Below are 19,959 nucleotides of genomic sequence, written 5' to 3'. Positions count from 1 at the left end.
AGATTATATTATATTGACTTAACAATGAAGCGAAATCATGAAAAACACTTGCATGCAATGTCCAATTAATATCTAAACAAACAGAAATGGTCCTGTAATCAATCCAGTTACTATAGTCATGCAACCAGACGGGCACAGAAGCCCGGTCTCCTCCACAAAATAAACTCCTACCTCTTTAAAATGGTTTCTTGCCCAGATTTAAGCGATTATTTCGACCCAAAACTTACCATCACCACTGGTTCCCCTTCCAAATCAGACACCATTCACAAAATCAATCACTTTGTGAACAAATTATCAGACAACTTAAACAGTTTACTCTTACGGTTAACATGACCACACCAATTTAGTAGAATTTAGTGAGCTCTGATTCCGAACATTTCCTAAAGGTGGTTTCTTAGAGTGAAATATTGTTGATTACATGTTACAAATAACAGCAGCGTCTCATTTATCCAAACCCTTCAGGACTGAAACATGTACACAAACACATGTGCACGTGAATCATGTACATTTAGGTTTGACTGGTGGAATTTAGATTGATTGAAAGGTGTTCTCCTGTGGATCAATTTTATTTTCCAATTTAAAAAAGGAACAGGACATTTAGATAAATGAGATTATATTGTAGGAGAATATACACACATGCACTTTGTTCACAAAAGGTCTGCTGGATGATGAGAAGCACGCTGCTGGAAAAGCATTCTCACAAGGCAAGCATGAAGCTGGCAGTTGCAAAGTGACCACATGAGAAAAGTGAAAGAAACATTTGCTGATGTTAAGACCCCAAAGACTGAAGATGACTGAAACAGTTTGCTACCATAACTAATTAACTGAGTTCACTGAGGTGTGCAGTAACTGTATCCTTCATTGCACTGCATTTAAATTCAGTGAGTGACCTGTTCAGGAGTACAATTTTTAAAGTTGGTTTAAGATTGTGTATAAGGTTATTATGCAATTAACACTGCATTATAGTGATTACCTTCCTGTAATCATTGGTGATCACAATCTGATTTAGAGGAACAAGTATTCATTATTTGTATTGTTTTAAGTACAGCTTGAGAGGTCTTAGTATACTTAAATTAAATCTGATCAGATTACATTATCCTCATGTAATTTTAAAGCCCAACAGAGGAGAAAGGGACATAAACATGAACAACAAGCATGTAATTGTGATACATTAAAACAGAGTATAGCTTCTGCCTGAATTTGATTTGATGAAGGATTACACTACGACCATTTATACAAATTGTGTCCAGCGGTGTAAGCAAATCTCATGAATCCCAATTGAAGCAATCTTCAGCTGCCACACTTAATGAGGTTTCATTCTGCAGTGTTCAGAAGAAAAGAAGCTTTCCTTTAACAGCAGTATCACCTGACAGGAACCATTAAAAAAAAGCCCCCTATCACTCACACACACACACACACACACACACACACACACACACACACACACACACACACACACACACACACACACACACACTTTATTTCACAAATGTACCCAGCTGGTTACATTCTAATCCATGGACGTAAATCCATTTAATCCCCTTGACAAAGTGATCCCAGTGCTATTGTGCTGGTAACACTACACCAAAATGCACTCAGCTGTCTATCAGACGATCTGCATATCTGATGCCGTTGATCATGCACACGGTGTACGTCTCATGAAAAATAATTACATTACAAATCAAGCTGATGCCTCACTGAGTCAAACATCTGGTGTGCAACAACCAAATAAAAAACACATTTAAATTTGCCTCCCGCAGACATAATTCTGACACTTCAAAACCATCTTGACCGTCTGACTGTGAGCTCAGGACTGTGACAGCTGATCAAAGCTGGAGTGACAGACCACAGAAAGAAAAAACTAGCAGCGCTCAGTCCACTGTTACGCACGGCACAAGCTACTATCAGCCAGCTAGACGAAATGTCATTAAGACACACGTCTGTCCTGCAGCATGTCTGAAAGCAACTGGCGGAAGAGACGTGGCCAAAGCGAGTGGAGGGGAGGGGAGTCTGGGTGACACTACATTTCACGTAAAGGAATATTTGTAACATTCAGTAGACACAACACTCAGCAGTAGTTCATTTTTCAATGCCATTTGACAATTTTAGGAGCTCCCATCTGCCTGAATCAACCTTTTGTCATCTGCTATTAATGCCATCAGCGCTGCAGTGCTTTGGGTTTGCTGGAATAATATCTGCATCTATTATTGCTTCGTTTCAGATGGATTTGAAGCATAAAGCTTAACAAGCTCTCCGTATTTGTGAATAAACATAAGGGTAACACACTCATGATGACATGATTTCTGCTTGTTTCTGCTTGATTATAGTGATTTATAGTCTTCTGAATGGAAAGTCTTTGACATTTACTATCAAAAAGTGCAAATTAATTTAAAAGGACATTTAGCCAAATTTACAGAATACATGAAGATTTGTGCTTTCAAATTATGTATATCCGACAAGGTTGGAGTGAGGATTCAATTGCGTGACTTCGAATCTATGAGCTAACAACCTCAACCCACCCCCAAGACCTTTATTTAAGCTGCTGCTTTTTAACATGACCCAAAACAGAAAAATACATAAACCTGCTTTTTCAGTAAATTACATTGGTAACAATTATTTCTGCAGACTATTCATATTATATCTAGCAGCTCTTAAATGAAATAATTTTCTCTCATAAAATGCTATGTATTCAAAAAATTTAAATCTGAAAGTCAGACTTTAGCGTTGCTTTTTGACCCTGCAGACTTCTGCTTCCATATTTCATGCAGTCATTATTTATGGACCGTTGTTCTGTTTCACATCATTATACTTATTTGCTTGACTGGTCACGTAGGATGCGACAGAGTAACTTAAATAAGGGTAGGTTGTAAAATACGTCAAATGTAATATCAGTGTAATTTGATGAAGTAATATGCTCAATAATGTTCAATACTATAAATTATTAAGGAACCAACACTTCATGAGGAAAGCAGTCCAATTCCACTTTAAATAGCCGCGAACAGAAGTAGTTTATCATGCCAGTGTTGCTTTGAAAAAGTAGGTCAGCTGCAAAGTTTCATTGTGGAAAACCTGAAGCTCAAAATCTCATTGCTACAAATTCTGTGTGAATATTTGGACATCCCTTTAACAATGCTGAGGAAGACTTTGCAGGTTGACAGCTTCAAATGAGAGATGAGCGCTTGAAAATATTTAAAGGACCCTACAATGTGACATCAGACTGTTCAATGTAAGAGAAGATGGAAAACGGTACATCCAGGGGATTCACTGCTGTTTAGGAGTTTTCAGTTGTGATGGACAATGACCACAAATGAAGACAGGCGTCTGCTCACTGTCGACTATCTTACTGAGAGACGACCAGACGAGGATCTTTCTCTTTATCTTCAGACAAGCCTGAGATCCTGCAGCTCCCATATACGCAACCCAATTGTGTCTCTAAACCCCACAACCCCACCCTCATGTCCCCTTTTTTTCAAACCGCTCGTGTCCACTACAGGCTTTCTATTAAACATTTAACAAAGTTTCAAGTCCAAGCAGCGATGACACAGATGATGTCATATGGGTTATTTTTTCCGACATTGTTAAGCTCCCTCCAAAGCCCCAGAGGACGTGATATAACTGTTTGTACAGGCTGAGCAAACTGAACTGGTAAATTTGGTTGAATGCCTAAGTGCATTTTCTACATAACACTTTCTAAAATAACTCATTGTTATTAATCAGACTGTACTAATACCATCATCATGATTCGCATCCAATAACAAAGAGCAAAGGGAAGCACTGAATCCGTCACCAGCCCATTGCGCAGTCATTGAAAGGAAAAATAGAAGCAGGAAAACCCTTGTCACAGAGGCGTTTTAACAGAAAATGTAGAAGCCTTGCAACAAAGGTCAGAACCACCAGTGGATCGATTTGTTGTTAAATTACAATTTTGACCAAATCAAGAGTAATGAGTAAAAGTGAGGACTTATCTCTTAGGATCACCACCCAAACCTAATGCCTTTTTTCTGCCAGAGGAGTGCTAGTGGCTCACCGTCTCCCCCATTATCCTCCTCAAGCAACAGTGGGAGCGGAGAGAAAGATTGACCGGCCACTCCGATGGAAACTGATAGTTCCCACAGCAGCGGATATTTGTACACTTGCTAATTTTGACTCTCGCTGGCCGAGTCGGTCAACGGTGCCAAATGTAGGCTTTCAGGGCAATACGCTCGTCCAATCAGCCTCTTGTGGAATCACCCGACTGACACCGGGTTCATCAAAACGGGGCAGCGTCCAATAACCCTGGAGATGCACATTCCTGCAGAGTAAAAACTAACATACAGAGATGTCATCATGACACCACAACAAGTTGGCTAGCTTAGCTGCTGATGCCTAAAATAATACTGGTGGTTACAACCCTGTTTGAAGGCCTCAAACGACCTGCAGGCTAACAAAGAGTTCTCCCTTTTTACTTTAGACTGAGCCAGGCTAGTTGTCTGTGCTAAACTAAGCTACGTAGCTGCTGGCTGTTACCGTTGCTGTAATGGACAGATATGAGAGTGATAACAATTTTCTTATCGAACTCTCTGACAGATAGTGAATTAAGAGGATTTCGTAACTATTTTTTTTTTTTTTTGAAAGCTAAGCAGTAAAATTGTGATGACATATGTCATTTTCTTATGGAAAAATGATGCACATATGCACATTTGATTAACAATAAATATACTCAAACAGTGTGAGTGTTTATGATTTAATCTCATGATACAGCTACTCTCAGGTCCTCAGGACAGATGGTGTGTGGACGATATAGTCCAATCCAGATATTTCCAAAGAGGCAGACCAAACAGAGAGGATTGTGGGAGCAGATGTGCTGAAGACCTCTCCATTCTTTTACATCTTGTGGGTTGGAATGATCCACAGGATAATCAGAGCAGCTTATACCGAAGTTCTAATAACCTTAATCCCTGGATTGACGATATCCAGGATAGTATTACAGATGTGGAGTCAATCTTTTTTGTGATGTGGGTGCATTGGGCCTGACGGAGGAATTAAGAAATCAATCTAAACTGCAAGTTTGTAAGTATGGGCTCAACATATTCGTCATCTATTGTGACAGAGCTCAGAGCTTCATGTTGAAGCAGTGTACGCCAGTGTTCACAAAGCACATTTTTCTGCAAAATGTGCACAGCAGTTGCTTAAGGAAACTTAACAGCTACCACTGTTGACGTGTGACAAATCCTTATCTGAAGAGTGGCTCTTGAGCTGAAGTCAAAAAATACATTAATAAAGCACACAGAGCATTAAATACAGCTAAGCCCTAAGTACTGTTAACAGTAAGCTACATCCTCTTCTATTATAAGTGACAAAAAAGACAGACTGTAAGAAAAAGTCCCAAGTGAAGCTGCAACCAATAATCTATATTGGCTGAAACCTCTTCTCATTGAATTCCCAATCTATATAAAGGGTAAAGATTTTGTCATGTTTTCTTTCTCATATACATTATATAAAGATTAGGTCGACATTCTTGTTACAAATAACCTAGACTCAGAAGTGTAGAAGTCAGGTTTATTTTGGGCAATCTTTACTCACAAACTCACGAAAGATGTTCCTGAGAACGCTCTATCATTAGCATGACAGCTTTCAAATGATGGCAGTGCACTTTCGACTTGTTTTTAGTATTTCAGCCGACTCGTGACTGACGCCACCCAACCGGCAGCATCAAAAGTAACTTCAGTTCAAAGTGAAAATATCACCCACAGCCTGGAATTTACAGAGTTCTGCATCGATATATATTTTTATTTTTTTCTGTATTTGTGTGAGGGAGATCAAACCATCCAGATTGCAGAGGAAACACCCTGCAATTATGCAAATTAAAATATTATTTTACACAAAACACTGGTGTTGGAATGAGTGCGTCTTCTCCGACTCGTTTTAATGCCAAAATTCTGCCAGGTCTCATACATGACATATTCATGGCAATGGTTTAAATTTAACAGCATTCAATACATGAATTATGTGTCTCATGATATACTGTAAGCTCCATATGCCAGTTTAGCATGCTCCAATAGGAAACATACTGTATAGCTCAGTTTAATGTGTGTGTGTGTGTGTGTGTGTGTGTGTGTGTGTGTGTGTGTGTGTGTGTGTGTGTGTGTGTGTGTGTGTGTGTGTGTGTGTGTGTGTGTGTGTGTGTGTGTGTGTGTGTGTGAGACATGGATGTGTTTATTTGTGCTGTGGGACGAATCCCGTTAAAGGCGGAGTTTGGTGTCAAAGAATTTCACAAACACCCTTTGACAGTCAGGAGCAAATGTATTTAAACAAGGCAAAAATCCTCTGGGAAAATCCCTCTAATCTTTTGATCCCAATATCTGTCTTTGGACTCAGAGACAGCAGTATACTCTTAATCTGCTTTTGTCTGAGTGAAGCTGCGGGAGGCCTCTCGACAGACTGACACTTTCAGAGATACAGTATGGTCACATGGCTTCCACTCATACAATGACAGACAGGCCTGAAAAGGAGCAATCTTTCAAGTTAAGAATGCATCTTCCTTTCCACTCAAAGCAGTTCAATTTATATACGTGAACCTGAGGAAAGCTACTGACTGCTTTAATCAAATATTCTGATGGAGCTGTACATATATATCAACTGAAAATTACAGTATTGCTTTTCAAATGTCAAACACAAGCTTCTTATTGAATGCATCAAATGTATTGTGCACTTTTGCATGCTTTTTAAGTTTTAAGCTGATTATTTATGCTACTTCGACTCATCATAAATTCTCCTACGCAACTGTCTGCACACATATGTTCATGAGTCACTGTTCTTGTATATTCAAAGTTCATACAAATTCCCAAACTTGATTGATTTAAAATCACCATATATATATATAAATATAAAATTTGGTTTGTTTCAAAGATGGTATTACTTTAATATAGTAGTAATACCATCCTTGGAACAAACCAAATTTTATCAGTGCCCGAAGCAGCAAAGGGATCAGAATAATATTAGTCACAATATATTTCCTGCACCTGCAATCTTTGGGTCTCCCTGATTCATCTTTTGAAGTTGTTAAATGGACACTTTTTCACCAGATTCAGGTCAGTCTTGCAGCCATCGAATATAACCGTACCCACTTTTCCACTCTATTGTTGCTTTCAGTGTGTCAAGTTTTCCTAGGGGATAGAGCTTGGCTCAAAATGTGTAGTGCTGACTTGGGGCACAAAGCCAGAGTGGAAACCAAACAGAAATTTCACTTTGAATGGATTGGCTTATTCATGCAGAAACAAATAATGCAGTGTTCAGAAGCTGCCCTGCACAGCTGCTGTGATACTTGAAGCCTCAGAGGCCCTGCAATAGTCAGGATAGCCAAATTGTTAGCCCAAAATATTGTTTAGCACCAGGAAACTGTCTGTATTTCAGACCCAGTAACAGACCCATAAAGAATTCTCACTCATCTCCTAAATCCCCATTCAGCATCTCTCAGCTCATTGTTGGAGTTTTATGGTTCACAAATGTCCTGTTTTGTTTCACTGTCACTGCAGAGAGATTACCTGGTGAACACAGCTGATTTGACTGCTAAAGAGCTTTCCCTCAGGACAAACAGAAAAAAGGGGATGCGAATTGTACTGATATTCATTGAACACAACTCTAAATGAACCCGAACGCTGCTTAGTGTCTGCTGAATGAGTCAACTCTCTGCTAACAACTACACCATATTGACTTATTATTCACCAGTTCAATCAGGCTAAGCAAAGTAGCAAAAACAGTAATTACATGAGGACTGTAGCAACAGTACCAAACTGTTCCAAAGCATCTCTTTTAAGCACTAATTCAACCCGCTCAATTCAAAACTTGTTCTACAAGAGCTTATACCAAGTGATGTTAAAGCAGGAGATAGATAATGTAAAACACAACCTCCAATGTGGTCAAGGGGTGACAGTCATCACATTTAAATCTTCACCTGCAGGATATCTTACTCAACAATCCAATCGCCATGATTCAAAATAATGTGTGTAAGTCAAGGAACCAGTTTCATGACAAACATTAATGGGACAAGTGATACACAAAGTTTTTACAATGTAGGATCACGTGAAATTCAAGCAGCAGCCTGATTCAACCAAGCAATAATAGTAAATCTAATAAACACTAGTAACCTTGAGCTGTTTTTCAGTTTGTATACAAAACTGTGACAGAGTAAGATTAGGTTCAAATCTATCTGTTAGAAGATATTTAAGAAAGGTTGCTCAGTTTGTTAATTATAAAATACTAATAATCAAAAGTCAAATTCATTGTGGAAAAACATCCACGGATATTGAGGCATGATAAAAAAAAAACCTTGTTGTGCATGAGCCCATGTGAACAGTGTGTCTCCTGCATGCAGTTAGCTGCAGTACATTCCCCCCTTAATAACGCAGCGAGGCACAAATCTGTTGTGACGCTGTTGTTTCAGTGAATTAACATTTTCACAGCTGATGATGACTCAAATGTGAAAATTGGCATGACATAATTTCACTTACTGTAGGCTACAGTCATTTTTGGTACTGTGTCATCATGTCTTAGCAGCTTACTAAAGGTGCTTAAGTTATGTGACATTACTTTGAGGGATGTTTAACTAAATCTTCACAAGGACCTAGAAGATACGCTATCAGCTAAAATCCTAAAATTAAAGTGCAAACCAATCACAGTTATTTACTATATTCACACAAAGTCGGTTATCCTTTGAATTACGCACAGTAATACACAAAATGATAAATAAATTGTAGCGCAATCTTGGTTGGGGTTTGCCCTACTTTTTTTTTCTTTCCTTTTTTTTTTCTACCTGGGGTGCTTTATGGTTGGCTAATGTATGATGAAATAAACAACATCGTTCTATTTTAGCAGGATAAAATATGGAGCTGTGCAATGCATCTATGTTATTTCTTTAATGAGAAACAAAAGGACAGATTCCAGGAACTTACTGACCATCGAACAGTGCATTTAAATAATTGTTTTAACCGATCACAGGGATTTGTGTGTGTGTGTATGTGTGATGTGTGCGTGTGAGAGGTCATGTAATGTGCAAGCTTTTGGTTGGACAGGGGAGAGTTGACAGGTTTGGTGGTAAATCCTCTAATCCCTCATCTGATCAAAGTGAGACAACAGCTTTTAAATTATTTAATGGAAGGATCAATTTTAAACTTCAATGTACTTTAGAGTTGAATCAATGGATGGACATTGTAGGTGAACACACAGAAGGTGAGACGACACGTCTATATTACTTTGGCTCTGGAGGTGTTACAATTTCATTAGGCTTTTACTCTTAAATACTTGATGTTGACTGTGGTAAGACAATTTATTTGAGGTGTCCTGGCTACAACAATTTCATCAGTATTCTGTTTTAAATTGAAGGTCGATATAATTGTGCACGGATGTTTTGTGCTACTCTTTTTTTGTTGCTTACTTCCTCAGCAAAGCTCAGGATTGCAAGAAGGCAACAAAGCAAGCACCTGCATTACCTTTGGGTGTAAAACAACCTCTGTACCTGCTAGAATCATTTGTCAAAGTTACGGTTTGGTGGATTCTTTCATTCAGTTGTAACGACGATGAGTTCATTCAGTTTCAGTATGGATGGCAGCGGTGGGAGTTTAATCTAAAGGGCTACCAGTCTTTCATCACTGGAGTTAGTATTACCATGTTTTTTTAGGTCTGGTGACAGATCCAAAGTTGCTTAAAAACATGGCTAACAGAAAAAATAGAGATCGATATCAATTTCAGCAGGGAATAACAATGGTTTGGATAAATTAATTAAATGTGAAGATATGTAATTTTTAAGGCAAAACAATTCCCCATTTTTGCTATTTAAGACTTGGAAGGCAAAAGAAACAGGTTTGGTGTTTTTCCTTTGTTGTTCTGTCTTTTTTGTTGTTGTTTTTAACAGACCCACAGGCAGAATAATGTTATACACCAAGGCCAAACATTCCCATTTTTGCATTAGAACAGGTCTCTAGTCAGTCTTTATTCATCTAATCGTATTTTAGTAAATTCAGGAGGCCCCTGTGTTTTCCATCTGTTCTGTGCAACTCAAATTTTGCAATCTGACTTTGTCTAGAGAGATTTAAAGCTGCATAAAACTATATTTATATAATAACAGTGCATCAAATGACTATGCATACGCTGAAAAGAGTTGCTTATAGAGACAAATCTAAAGATATATAAACCATCTATTCAGTTGTCCTCACGTCTGTGGGACTTTTAGCATCTTTTAGCATGTTGTTTTGATTTTGAAGAGCACAACTTTGTGTTCATTTCAACAGCAGCAGGCAACTGTTTTTAGCATGAAAGCTATGATGAGCCCACTATACCTACTGGGCAACAAACAGCAAACAAAGTTAGCAACTAACTGGACACTGTGAATCATTTTGCAGCCAAGGAGCAAAATTTGTTGTGCGGCAAGGGAAACAGATCAAATTAATCATCAATTGTGGTTTATGTCTGATGATGAGTAGTCAGTGTTCACGTTCAACAAAAACAACTTTCTACAAAAAATGTTTACTAATTAGGTTGTATGTTGTGTTTAAACATTCACCTGACTGTGACTGGATCTCTGCGTGGATATTTCATTACAGCAGCAGACACCTCGACAGGTAGATTTCTTATTTCCTTTTCTTGCTTCTGTGTTGTAACCTTGAGGATCTAATGACTTAAGTACAGTCAGCTGTAGTTGTACTTATATATATATATATATATAGATATGTGTGTGATATACTGTGTATAATAAGTGAGCAGTGAGTATAAACCTTCAGAATGAGTCTAAGATGATGCTCTCTTAGTTACCGGCCATCTTGAGAATTGAAAATGAGCTTCCCTTTTCAGGACAACCCCTAAAATTGGAAAAAGTGACTCCTTTATCACTGTCACTGCAGCAAGGTTAAAATTAGAACGAGCAGATCTCTAAGATATGGACACGCATATCGGACTAGGTTCATCCCATCAAACTTCAGATTCAACGCCCCTACGTGTGTGTGTGTGTGTGTGTGTGTGTGTGTGTGTGTGTGTGTGTGTGTGTGTGTGTGTGTGTGTGTGTGTGTGTGTGTGTGTTTAGACACAGCATAATTTCTAAAGATTTTTTTATTTAACATACAGTATCTTTAATCTTATCACTATAATGGCTCTGGTCACCATTTCCGTGGTCGTTACATGGACCTCTTTACACGATGTCTGCTCATCCAGCACAAAACAATATATTTTACGTCACCCATCTTCACACTGCAATAAAATAACCAATTAGTTTTTTCATGGGTATAAAACTATTAACATCAGTCGCCACCCTCGTGTGAAAATTATAATCTTCCTCTACTGATTTCTTGACTAATGACACATATACACACACACACACACACACACACACACACACACACACACACACAGAGAGAGAGAGAGAGAGAGAGAGAGAGAGAGAGAGAGAGAGAGAGAGAGAGAGAGAGAGAGAGAGAGAGAGAGAGAGACCAAAGGAATATTTAGATATACAATATAACAGCACAAACCAGAGTTTTCAAGGCATCATTTAATCTAGAGGTGTTCCTAAACATAACCTTGAATACAGGAATATTTTAAATGAACTTGATGAATCAGGTTAAAGCTTTATCTAAAGTGTTTATACTGTAATAGTATCAGGGGGTTTGATAATTTGTACTTGTATATTCATTTAAACCTCTATTTTTTATTTTTTTTTTTATTTAGTGATTTGTATTTACACTTATTCTGAAATTTTACATTTAATGTATCTCTTTCAGAGTGTCAGGTTTGTCCTGTATGATGCAACCTTATATTTGCATGGGACTATAATCAAACTAATCTCATTATAACATTAAAGTTGAACTTAGATATAGTAAGAAGGCAGAACACTAAGTCCTACTTTATGATTTATCTTGGTGAATGTTGGTAAAAAAAAAAACGTGGATAATATTATGTTGTTAAGATGTTAACAACAAGAATAAGTCGTTGCTTTTACATTTTATACAAGAGGATCACCGCTCTCCTAGGACAGACCTTTCATCACGGTGAATATCCTGAAAAAAATGTCACAAGATTACTAAGTATCAAAGAAGACAGAGTCTTCTCATACAATGATTTCATGTTTAGATTTTTACTCCTTTATACTGGAACGACTTCCTTCTCTCCAATTTAGAGAATAAAATAAAAAGCGAAGGCTGCTCTTGTGAATTCTCAGAAACTCTTGTTGACTCTAATGTCAAGAGAGTAATTAACAAATGTAGTAAGTGTTTTATTTATTGAACGTAAATGCAAAATGCCATAGACAGATGCTTCCATGTGGAGAGATTTGTTCGATAGTTGTTGCTGAATTAACTTTAAACACAAAAATCCCTCCAATGTGCTGAAATGTCATTAACAATAATACCTCAAATTTTAAACAGTAGGTTCCTACAATAATAGTGAAAGACTTGTGATTATAGACTGTAGAGAGTCTGCTCTACAGAGAACAATAAGACCATTTAAGTGACATGTCCAAGTGTAGTTACTGCCACAGTTAATTTTTTATCTGGATTTACTCATGCCGCTTTGATGTAGTGTGGCAATCCAGCCTGCTATTTCTCACTACTGTGGAGTAGTTTAAATAAACAAATGCTTAAAGCTGCCCAACGCTGAGAGCCTGTTAGTGACCTACAGCAACAATCACTCATTTTGTCACAGTGCATGAGGTTGGTAAAAGACCCTACACTCCTTCCTGTTGTATAAGCACCATCAACAAAACCTGAATAGAGCTGAAAATAAAACATAGTTTAAACAGAACAATGTCGTATGTAGAGGACATTTTAATTAGTGGTGCTGCATATTTGCCACAATAACAAATGGCCATTAGATAGGAATATCTTATGCTACAATAGTAACCCATCCAGTGCTGGCATAATGAGCTTATTGTTTTAAAAGATTTCTGTGCTTGAATAAAAATACACAAATATTATGGAGTGAAATGTAAACTATATATGGCCAACAACAGCCTCAAAGACCATCAGCATTTTAATAAGCAGGGAAAATAAATTGAAACAAATAACCCGCATAACCTCACACCCCTCCCCCATCGCCCGACCAACAAACCCACTTCTCCCCACCACAGCAATACGCTGCCAACCTGTGGGAAGCACAGCGCTGAATACCCTGAATACTGATACATTCTCCTTACACGCAACACCAACTAAACCAGATCCTGATATTATGACTGCAGTGTTAGGCCAGGATGAAGGGATGCTATTCTTACTACCTCAAAGACACTCGTGTTTTCTCTGTGTACTGAACTGCTCCTTCATAACACTGCTGATGTTTTCGCAGCTGGAAATTCTTAAATCAATTAAGCACACAGTTATGGTAGAAGCCGAGGCTAAGTCATGATATACTGTTGTGCTTTTTTTGTTGTTGATAGTTTGATTTTTTTTTTTTTTTTTTTTTTTTTTTTTTTTTTAAGGAAACGGTATGATAACAAGAAATTATAATTCTGTGTGCTTGATAGCCATCTCAAAGTATCACTGTATTAATAAGGACGCTGTCATCGCTGGTGACTGATACAAAAACCTCACCCTGTTAATATTTGGCTTCTCTTCTGTTGCCAGCCACACTAATCCATTGGAGGATTTTACACTGTATGAAGCCAATGATATCACTCATGTTTACTCCATCTGACTCGTTGATGATTACTCCTACTCCATTTGAGGTAAGCCATTGGAGATGTTTCATAGGTCAACCAATCCCCACAGACCTATTTGAAAAGGATGGAAGGCACCTTAGGGGATGGAGAACACCTGCATGTTTTGCTAATGAGGCCTTGCAGGATGTTCACTCTTTACAAACAACTGAGTTGCAGATCGATGGCACACATCGTAAGGCTAAGAAAAACATGTGGCTTTAGCCAAATAGAGGAAATGAATGCATTACTTTAAGACTGGTGATAATTATAATAGGGTACTTGAATTTGTCAAATAAATTCATGTTAACTCAAAATGGCTACCAAAGACAAGTTGAATGTACTGAATGAATGGTTCAAACTGAATCCATGTCTTACCTTCACTGCAGTCCTTTCCTTGGAAGCCAGTGCGGGAGCAGTCACATGTTGGTTCGTTGTTAATTAAACTGCAGACTCCCCCATTTAAGCACATGTTGGCTGTACCGCAGAGGTTAGTTAAGACTCCGTCACTGTTGATCATTAAGGACTCCGTGTTGTTGACCTTTATGTCCGTTATCCATCCAGTGAAAGGCAGCTGATCCTTGACCGCAGCCGATGTCAGTCGCAACGCCACGGATCGTAATTCCGGTGGTATTCCACCAACAAACAATTGGCTGAAAACAGTCATATCCCGTCTTTTGGACTTCACCTCGACCCACTTTATCTCACTGTCCACCATCAGGGTTGTGTTCTTAAAGTTTCTTCTTATCGTGACCGTGTGCCACTGGCTGTCGTTGACCGCCGTGTCAGACACGACGGTGGCAGGCTCGGCACAGAAGATCGAGAAGCGGAGGCTGAGTTTACCGTTCATTATGAGAAGTTCTAAAAAGTCACAAAATCCCTCATCATCGAAGTAAACTAGCAGCCCATGAGAGCTCTTTGTTTTCATGTTGAAGCTCATTTCACTTTCACAACATGCATTCCACACTGGAAATCTAGCCCACTGTCCCTCAGCACCGGTGAATTCTAAACAAGTGCCTATTTCTACAAAGCAGCAAAAGAGCAGCCCAACCCATATGATATGGGCACCGTGTGGCTTTTGTAAAACCATTGTGTGATCAAAAATTCTGTAAATTTCTACAGAGGGACTGATGGGGTTGAATTTACTTATAAGATCCTTTGCTTAAGCAGAAACGTAAGTTGCTTTGACCGTGAGAGAGTAGACTGGCATGTAACTGACTGTCTACATGGATAAACAAGAGTGACCTGATGCATTGTAACTCAAAAGTTTAAATGTTATAATGCATTTGCATATGAGGTGGCTTGGCCAACACTTGTTTCCTGGAGCAAACACCATTACCTCACGCTGTCCAGGCCACTGGCCAAACCTCTCACTGTTCCCGCCAAAATAGTTTGAACTGTTTAAAGGTCCTCTCTGCCATGGCTATTTAGAGCAAAGTGACAGAGATTCAAATATCCACTGGGCACACTCGGTCTAATTTATGTAATTATGGAACAGTCCCTTCTGGTGCCAGTTAGTGTGTGCACGCTTTCACTTGAGTTGAAATGGCAGCTTTAATCTTCATGTTCATGCCAACATTCTTTGGCGGGTAACTGGAAGCCTTGCTCAGGGCTTTTCAACCCTGCGTCCTCTGTAGCAAAGAGGAAATAATGCCATATGGAGCCACGTTGGCTGATAAGCTCAGCAAAAGAAGCCGTCTGTCTGTCAAGGCAGTCCCCTCAGTCTCAAAGCTCTCTGCAACAAAAAAAAAGCAAATTTAATACAGCATCAGTGTTTTCACCGTATCCATTTCCAAATCCACTTTGGCCAAAGCCTTGATCAAAAGTCTAAATTAATGCTAAGATTAAAGCAGAAGCGCAGCCAGTTAGGCACTTATATCCAGAGAGGCCTTTGTTACAACAAACGCAAGCCATGTCATTAGATTAAGATCACTAGGGCTTTCCAGGAAGCAAACAATCACTATCACTGAATCCACACTTTACTTGATCTCAGCGGCCGAGTGCTGTTTCAATATCGTTTTAACATGCAGTCCTTCCACGGTGAAAAACAACGTGCACATAATCATGCAATGTAAGAAAAGAAACGATCAATTCATTATTATTTTTGATCTCAAAAGAGCGCATCATTAATTGCAACCAGAAACCTGAAAACATTTCAACTCAGCCGATTTATAAACGGTATTATTTTTTTAAGGACATTTACTTTTGCTTACAAACGCGTTACAACTTCTGCAACCGCATTATCAGCAGCATTCCGATATACAGTAGGGCTACATCACTGGCCTGCCCTCAGTTGATGAGAAAAAGTGCGTCATTTGATTCACAATGGTAGGTTTGTGTAAGACGAACCAGTCGGGCTGCCACTGGGTCTCAATCAGACACCGAAATAAATATCCACTCCTCGGAATAACAGCTCCCTCACGATATGTCACTGGGACTACGTGAGACGGATACTGCTTTTCCTCTGAAGAAAACAAAAAACACCTAAAATATAAAAACTCGCTTTCAAATCTCCGCATTTAGTTTGCATTTCAAAGAAGGCAAAACAAAATTTAAAAAATGTACCGCTACACGGGGTGTATCGGGTTTACTTTGCAGTTTACACGGACTGAAACATCCTCTCAAAGAAACTGCAAACGAGATGAATAGCAGGAAGGCATTCAAATGATGCTTTTAACTAATCCTCACCAGAAATTTGCGTTACGCGCATTTTGCCGAAACGGCACAGCAGTCCTATTTTCGCCATCATCTCATCAATAATATGCCCCATACCTCAACATTTTATCCGGGATGACAGCTGTAAAGGACGCACAATGATTAGAGTGTTGTTTCATGCCCGTATCTGCGGTATTTTATCAGTCACTCACTACTATAAAATTCCTTGAATAAAACAAGATAAGACGTAATTTTTTTTATTATTATTTTGTTTTACCTTTGCGAGTACACCTTTACTTCTACGGGACCCTAAATAGTTATCACAGGAGAAAGACGAGATGCGATTTCATACAAAGCACCGCAGACTGAGCTCCTGTAAAGCACCACTGTCCATATTTTCGGTCTGTTTGTGAGCCTCAAATCCTCTTTGGCGAGACCTTCACATCAAGATCTGCTTTCAAGTGAATCACAGCATCAGCCAGAGAAAGACAGAAAGAGAAAGGGAGATGGGTCCACTTTCACTCTAACTCCACTAACCTTACAGGCTCAGTGGTAAAATAATTACCTTAAATATTCTGTCCTCCGAGTGAGTCTCCCGATATGAAAACAAAAAAAAACACACACAACTAAAGAGAACATGAAACCGCCGGATGGAGTTCAGTGCGGAGCGCGGGGCGAAAATCCAGTTATCTGAGGAAGAGAAGGTGCAATCTGGTTTCCCTGTTGAGCTCATCCAGCGACTGTCAGGAGCCACAGACAGAGCGTATCACGTGTCTCTCCGTGATGTCTACCGGGGAGGGGCTGAATGCAGTACCTTGAACAGCGCCTCTGCCTACATAAGCATCCATCCACGGGCATTTATGGCACAGGCAACTTTGGAGAGAGGGACTGGTAAAAACTGGTCCCATTGATTAAATGATTGCGCCAAAGAACGCCAGAGTCTGTCGTCTTCAAAGCAAAAAAGAAGAGCTTCTATTCCCCTATGTGTACAATATAATGTTAAAATTCGATTCTGGTGAATTATTGCTGCAGAAAAAAACGCACTTAAACAAATTAAAAGAGCATTAAAAACAGCCAACAGAGAGTTCTCAGTTCAGTGAGATCCAGTTAATTGATGCCTCTTTGTCAAGTACTATGTTTTATAGTAAAGTTTATCATTTATCATGTTCTTTAGGATTAGTATAATGGGAATAACCATATCGAATATACAGTACATTCAGAGTAAACTAAGCATTTATCTTACCTTTCAAACTTAAAAATGTGTTGTTTTTTTTATATGTGTGTGTTGCTGGGACAACGTTTTCTTCTAATCGGTGTTTGCTTTCACAATGACAGCAGTTATATTAATCCAATAGTACTCGTATATAATAGCCCAATGAATGTCGAGTCGGCAACTGTAAATATTGACACCACTGAACTTCTAATTGCGTACATAAACGGTCCTTCAAGTAACTATTTCATGGTTGGACTCATTAATAGACTGAGACAAAAGGGATAGTCACTGGGAGACTGCTAGTAATCCATACAGCTCTGTGTGTAAAAGGTGGGAATGTGAGTGATTAAACGGAACAGTAGATCAGTGCATCAGCGAAGTGTCCTTGAACAGGGCACTTAGAGCTTGAAGAATGAAAGAGCTGCTCAGTGACAGGAAACACAAAGGTAAAAGGACCTCATATAGTGCTGGCATATGCTCTGTTTGGGCTGTAAAGGGAAGGTCGTTTTCTGGAGCATTATCTTCAAGTGACGCCTTATGAATCGGGGGAACAAACAAATGACTTGGAAAAGTTTTTATGTTGATTTCTGTGACTTTAACAAGCAGGTATGTTTTGATATCTTACAGTCACGATCAGAGTGTAATGTTTTTTTCTTGTAGTTCAAGCAACTGAAACTTTCTGAAATATATTTTACAACAACTTAAAGGCACTGACGCTGCTTATTCTACATTAGGATAGTACAAAGAGCATACTGCAGGTGTTATTTTGGTAATGGGCCTGTCTGGGGTATTTGCCCTTGTCCATCTAATGAACATTGTGCTGACCACTAAATCTACAGCCCACCTTTTCCTCATGACCTTAAATAGTAGCACGCCTGGCTCATGCATTCTGCATTTTATTCCAGCTATCACTCAAACATCCACATTTGTCATTGGCTGCTATTAAAAAAAAAAAAAAATATTTTTCACCATAAAATTATTTAAACATTGCACCTAATTTTGCGTAGGACAAATTAATTCACACTATGAGCTAAACATATATATTCAGCCACTTGACAGAAATTTCATGTGCACATTATAAATGAATCTAAGTTTTATCCAAACAAATCTAAGCATGCCTGATGCGTGTTTCATCCACACAAGTCAGGCGACGCACCACAATCTCGAGGCTCATGTCTGGTGCAATTGTGGTGCAATCAGTCTTTCAATTCAGCATCGAGAAGCTGTCTCGTGTGTTTCATGTGACCAGCAGCCTTGCACACAAAAAACATGAAAGGCAAGCGAGGTGAGCAGATTGCATTGTTGCCATGGCACGTTTCATCTGAAAATATCAAAACTATCTTTATCCATTTTAAGTATTTTTTTTAGTTTTGTTTTAAGGCACAGTTTTTCTGTGTACCAAAGGAGTTGAAGTGAGTCACTTGAAACTTAGTAGTGAGATGTTTGGTTCAAAAAGTCAACATGCTGTACAATATATGCTCAACCTTGTACTCGTCTTCTTGCATATGCAGTGAGGAGTGTTACATTTCAGCACAAAATTCAGAAATAGTTTCTCATGATTTTATTCCTTTGGTCTAAAATACTAAAATATTAATGCTGTCATAAATCCTTAAAACTTAATTTGGCAATAATTATAGCTTGTTGGTTTTTGTTGTGCGCTGATTTTGCAGTTTCTAACATTAATAAACTTGGAAATTTTAAGTTACAGTAGTGTAAACATGTAAAAGAAAATGTTACAAAACCCCAAAGTGGGTTCATATCACTACATTGGTGCCACTGTGCTTATTTTTTAGTAAACCTCCTCCCCGTCATATTCCATCAAGTTTAGGAGAAAACGAATACAACTCTGTCTTTTGGAAGGGTGAGATACTGCAGGACCCAACAAAACAAAACAAAACAAAGCATTTTTTAAATTTCTGAGGTTACAGCATCGCTTGTGTCACTATGATGACAGATTGAGGAGAAGAGAGAGATAGTGCATTCAAGATTAATGGAGGTCTAAGCTTTCTGGGTTCATTCCAGGATAAGATAAGGCAGCTTTTTGTTCACACATTAATAAACTCTCACTTTCCAAAGCAATCCACAAATTAATCCAACACTGAAAAAAAAAAAATCCAACACATTCATTTTTATAAAAAAGTTTAATTGGTAACTGTTTTTAGTTGCAGACTAAGCTGTAATTTTTTTGTTGATCTTCCCATTCGTCTCCTTCTCTCTGTTTTAATGTAACTGGATCTCAGAAAAAAAAAGGTTTTGAAATGTAACATACTTCTCAGACTTGAATTCAGATTTGAAAAATGCACTTAAATGCAGTTAAAATCAATGTTTACTTTTTCAAAGTTACGCATACGTTTGTGTACATTATGTTTTTAAGTGACATAATGTTTTTCCTGAGCCGAAGTAGCTTTGGTGCCTGAACTTAACCAAACTGACCATGTCATGA

At 38.5% G+C, this 19,959-nt stretch overlaps 1 protein-coding gene across 23 annotated transcripts in view; it reads right to left on the bottom strand.

Moving 5' to 3' along the window:
- The window catches only part of LOC138195467 (neurexin-1a), a 245,336-nt gene extending 228,285 nt beyond the window's left edge, over positions 1–17,051 (bottom strand). For 18 of the 23 annotated variants that reach the window (XM_069144903.1, XM_069144906.1, XM_069144909.1 and 15 more), the window contains exons 1-2: positions 16,869–17,050; positions 14,027–15,383 (exon numbers count right to left, since the gene is read on the bottom strand). In XM_069144903.1, the coding sequence (XP_069001004.1) occupies positions 14,027–14,738 (712 nt within the window). In that variant the 5' untranslated portion in view covers positions 14,739–15,383; positions 16,869–17,050. Of the gene's footprint in view, positions 1–14,026; positions 15,384–16,580; positions 16,599–16,868 lie in introns of those variants that run through there. The other 5 variants (XM_069144917.1, XM_069144919.1, XM_069144920.1 and 2 more) reach the window with 2 other exon arrangements.
- Between the last annotated feature and the right edge of the window lie 2,908 nt (positions 17,052–19,959).

This window comes from Embiotoca jacksoni, unplaced genomic scaffold (genome assembly GCF_022577435.1).
Source record: "Embiotoca jacksoni isolate LCO1_2020_lvr unplaced genomic scaffold, fEmbJac1.0.p SCAF_12, whole genome shotgun sequence".
NCBI lineage: Eukaryota > Metazoa > Chordata > Actinopteri > Embiotocidae > Embiotoca > Embiotoca jacksoni.
Note: the sequence above shows the minus strand (reverse complement) of the source record. Positions and strands in the feature narration are given on the sequence as shown.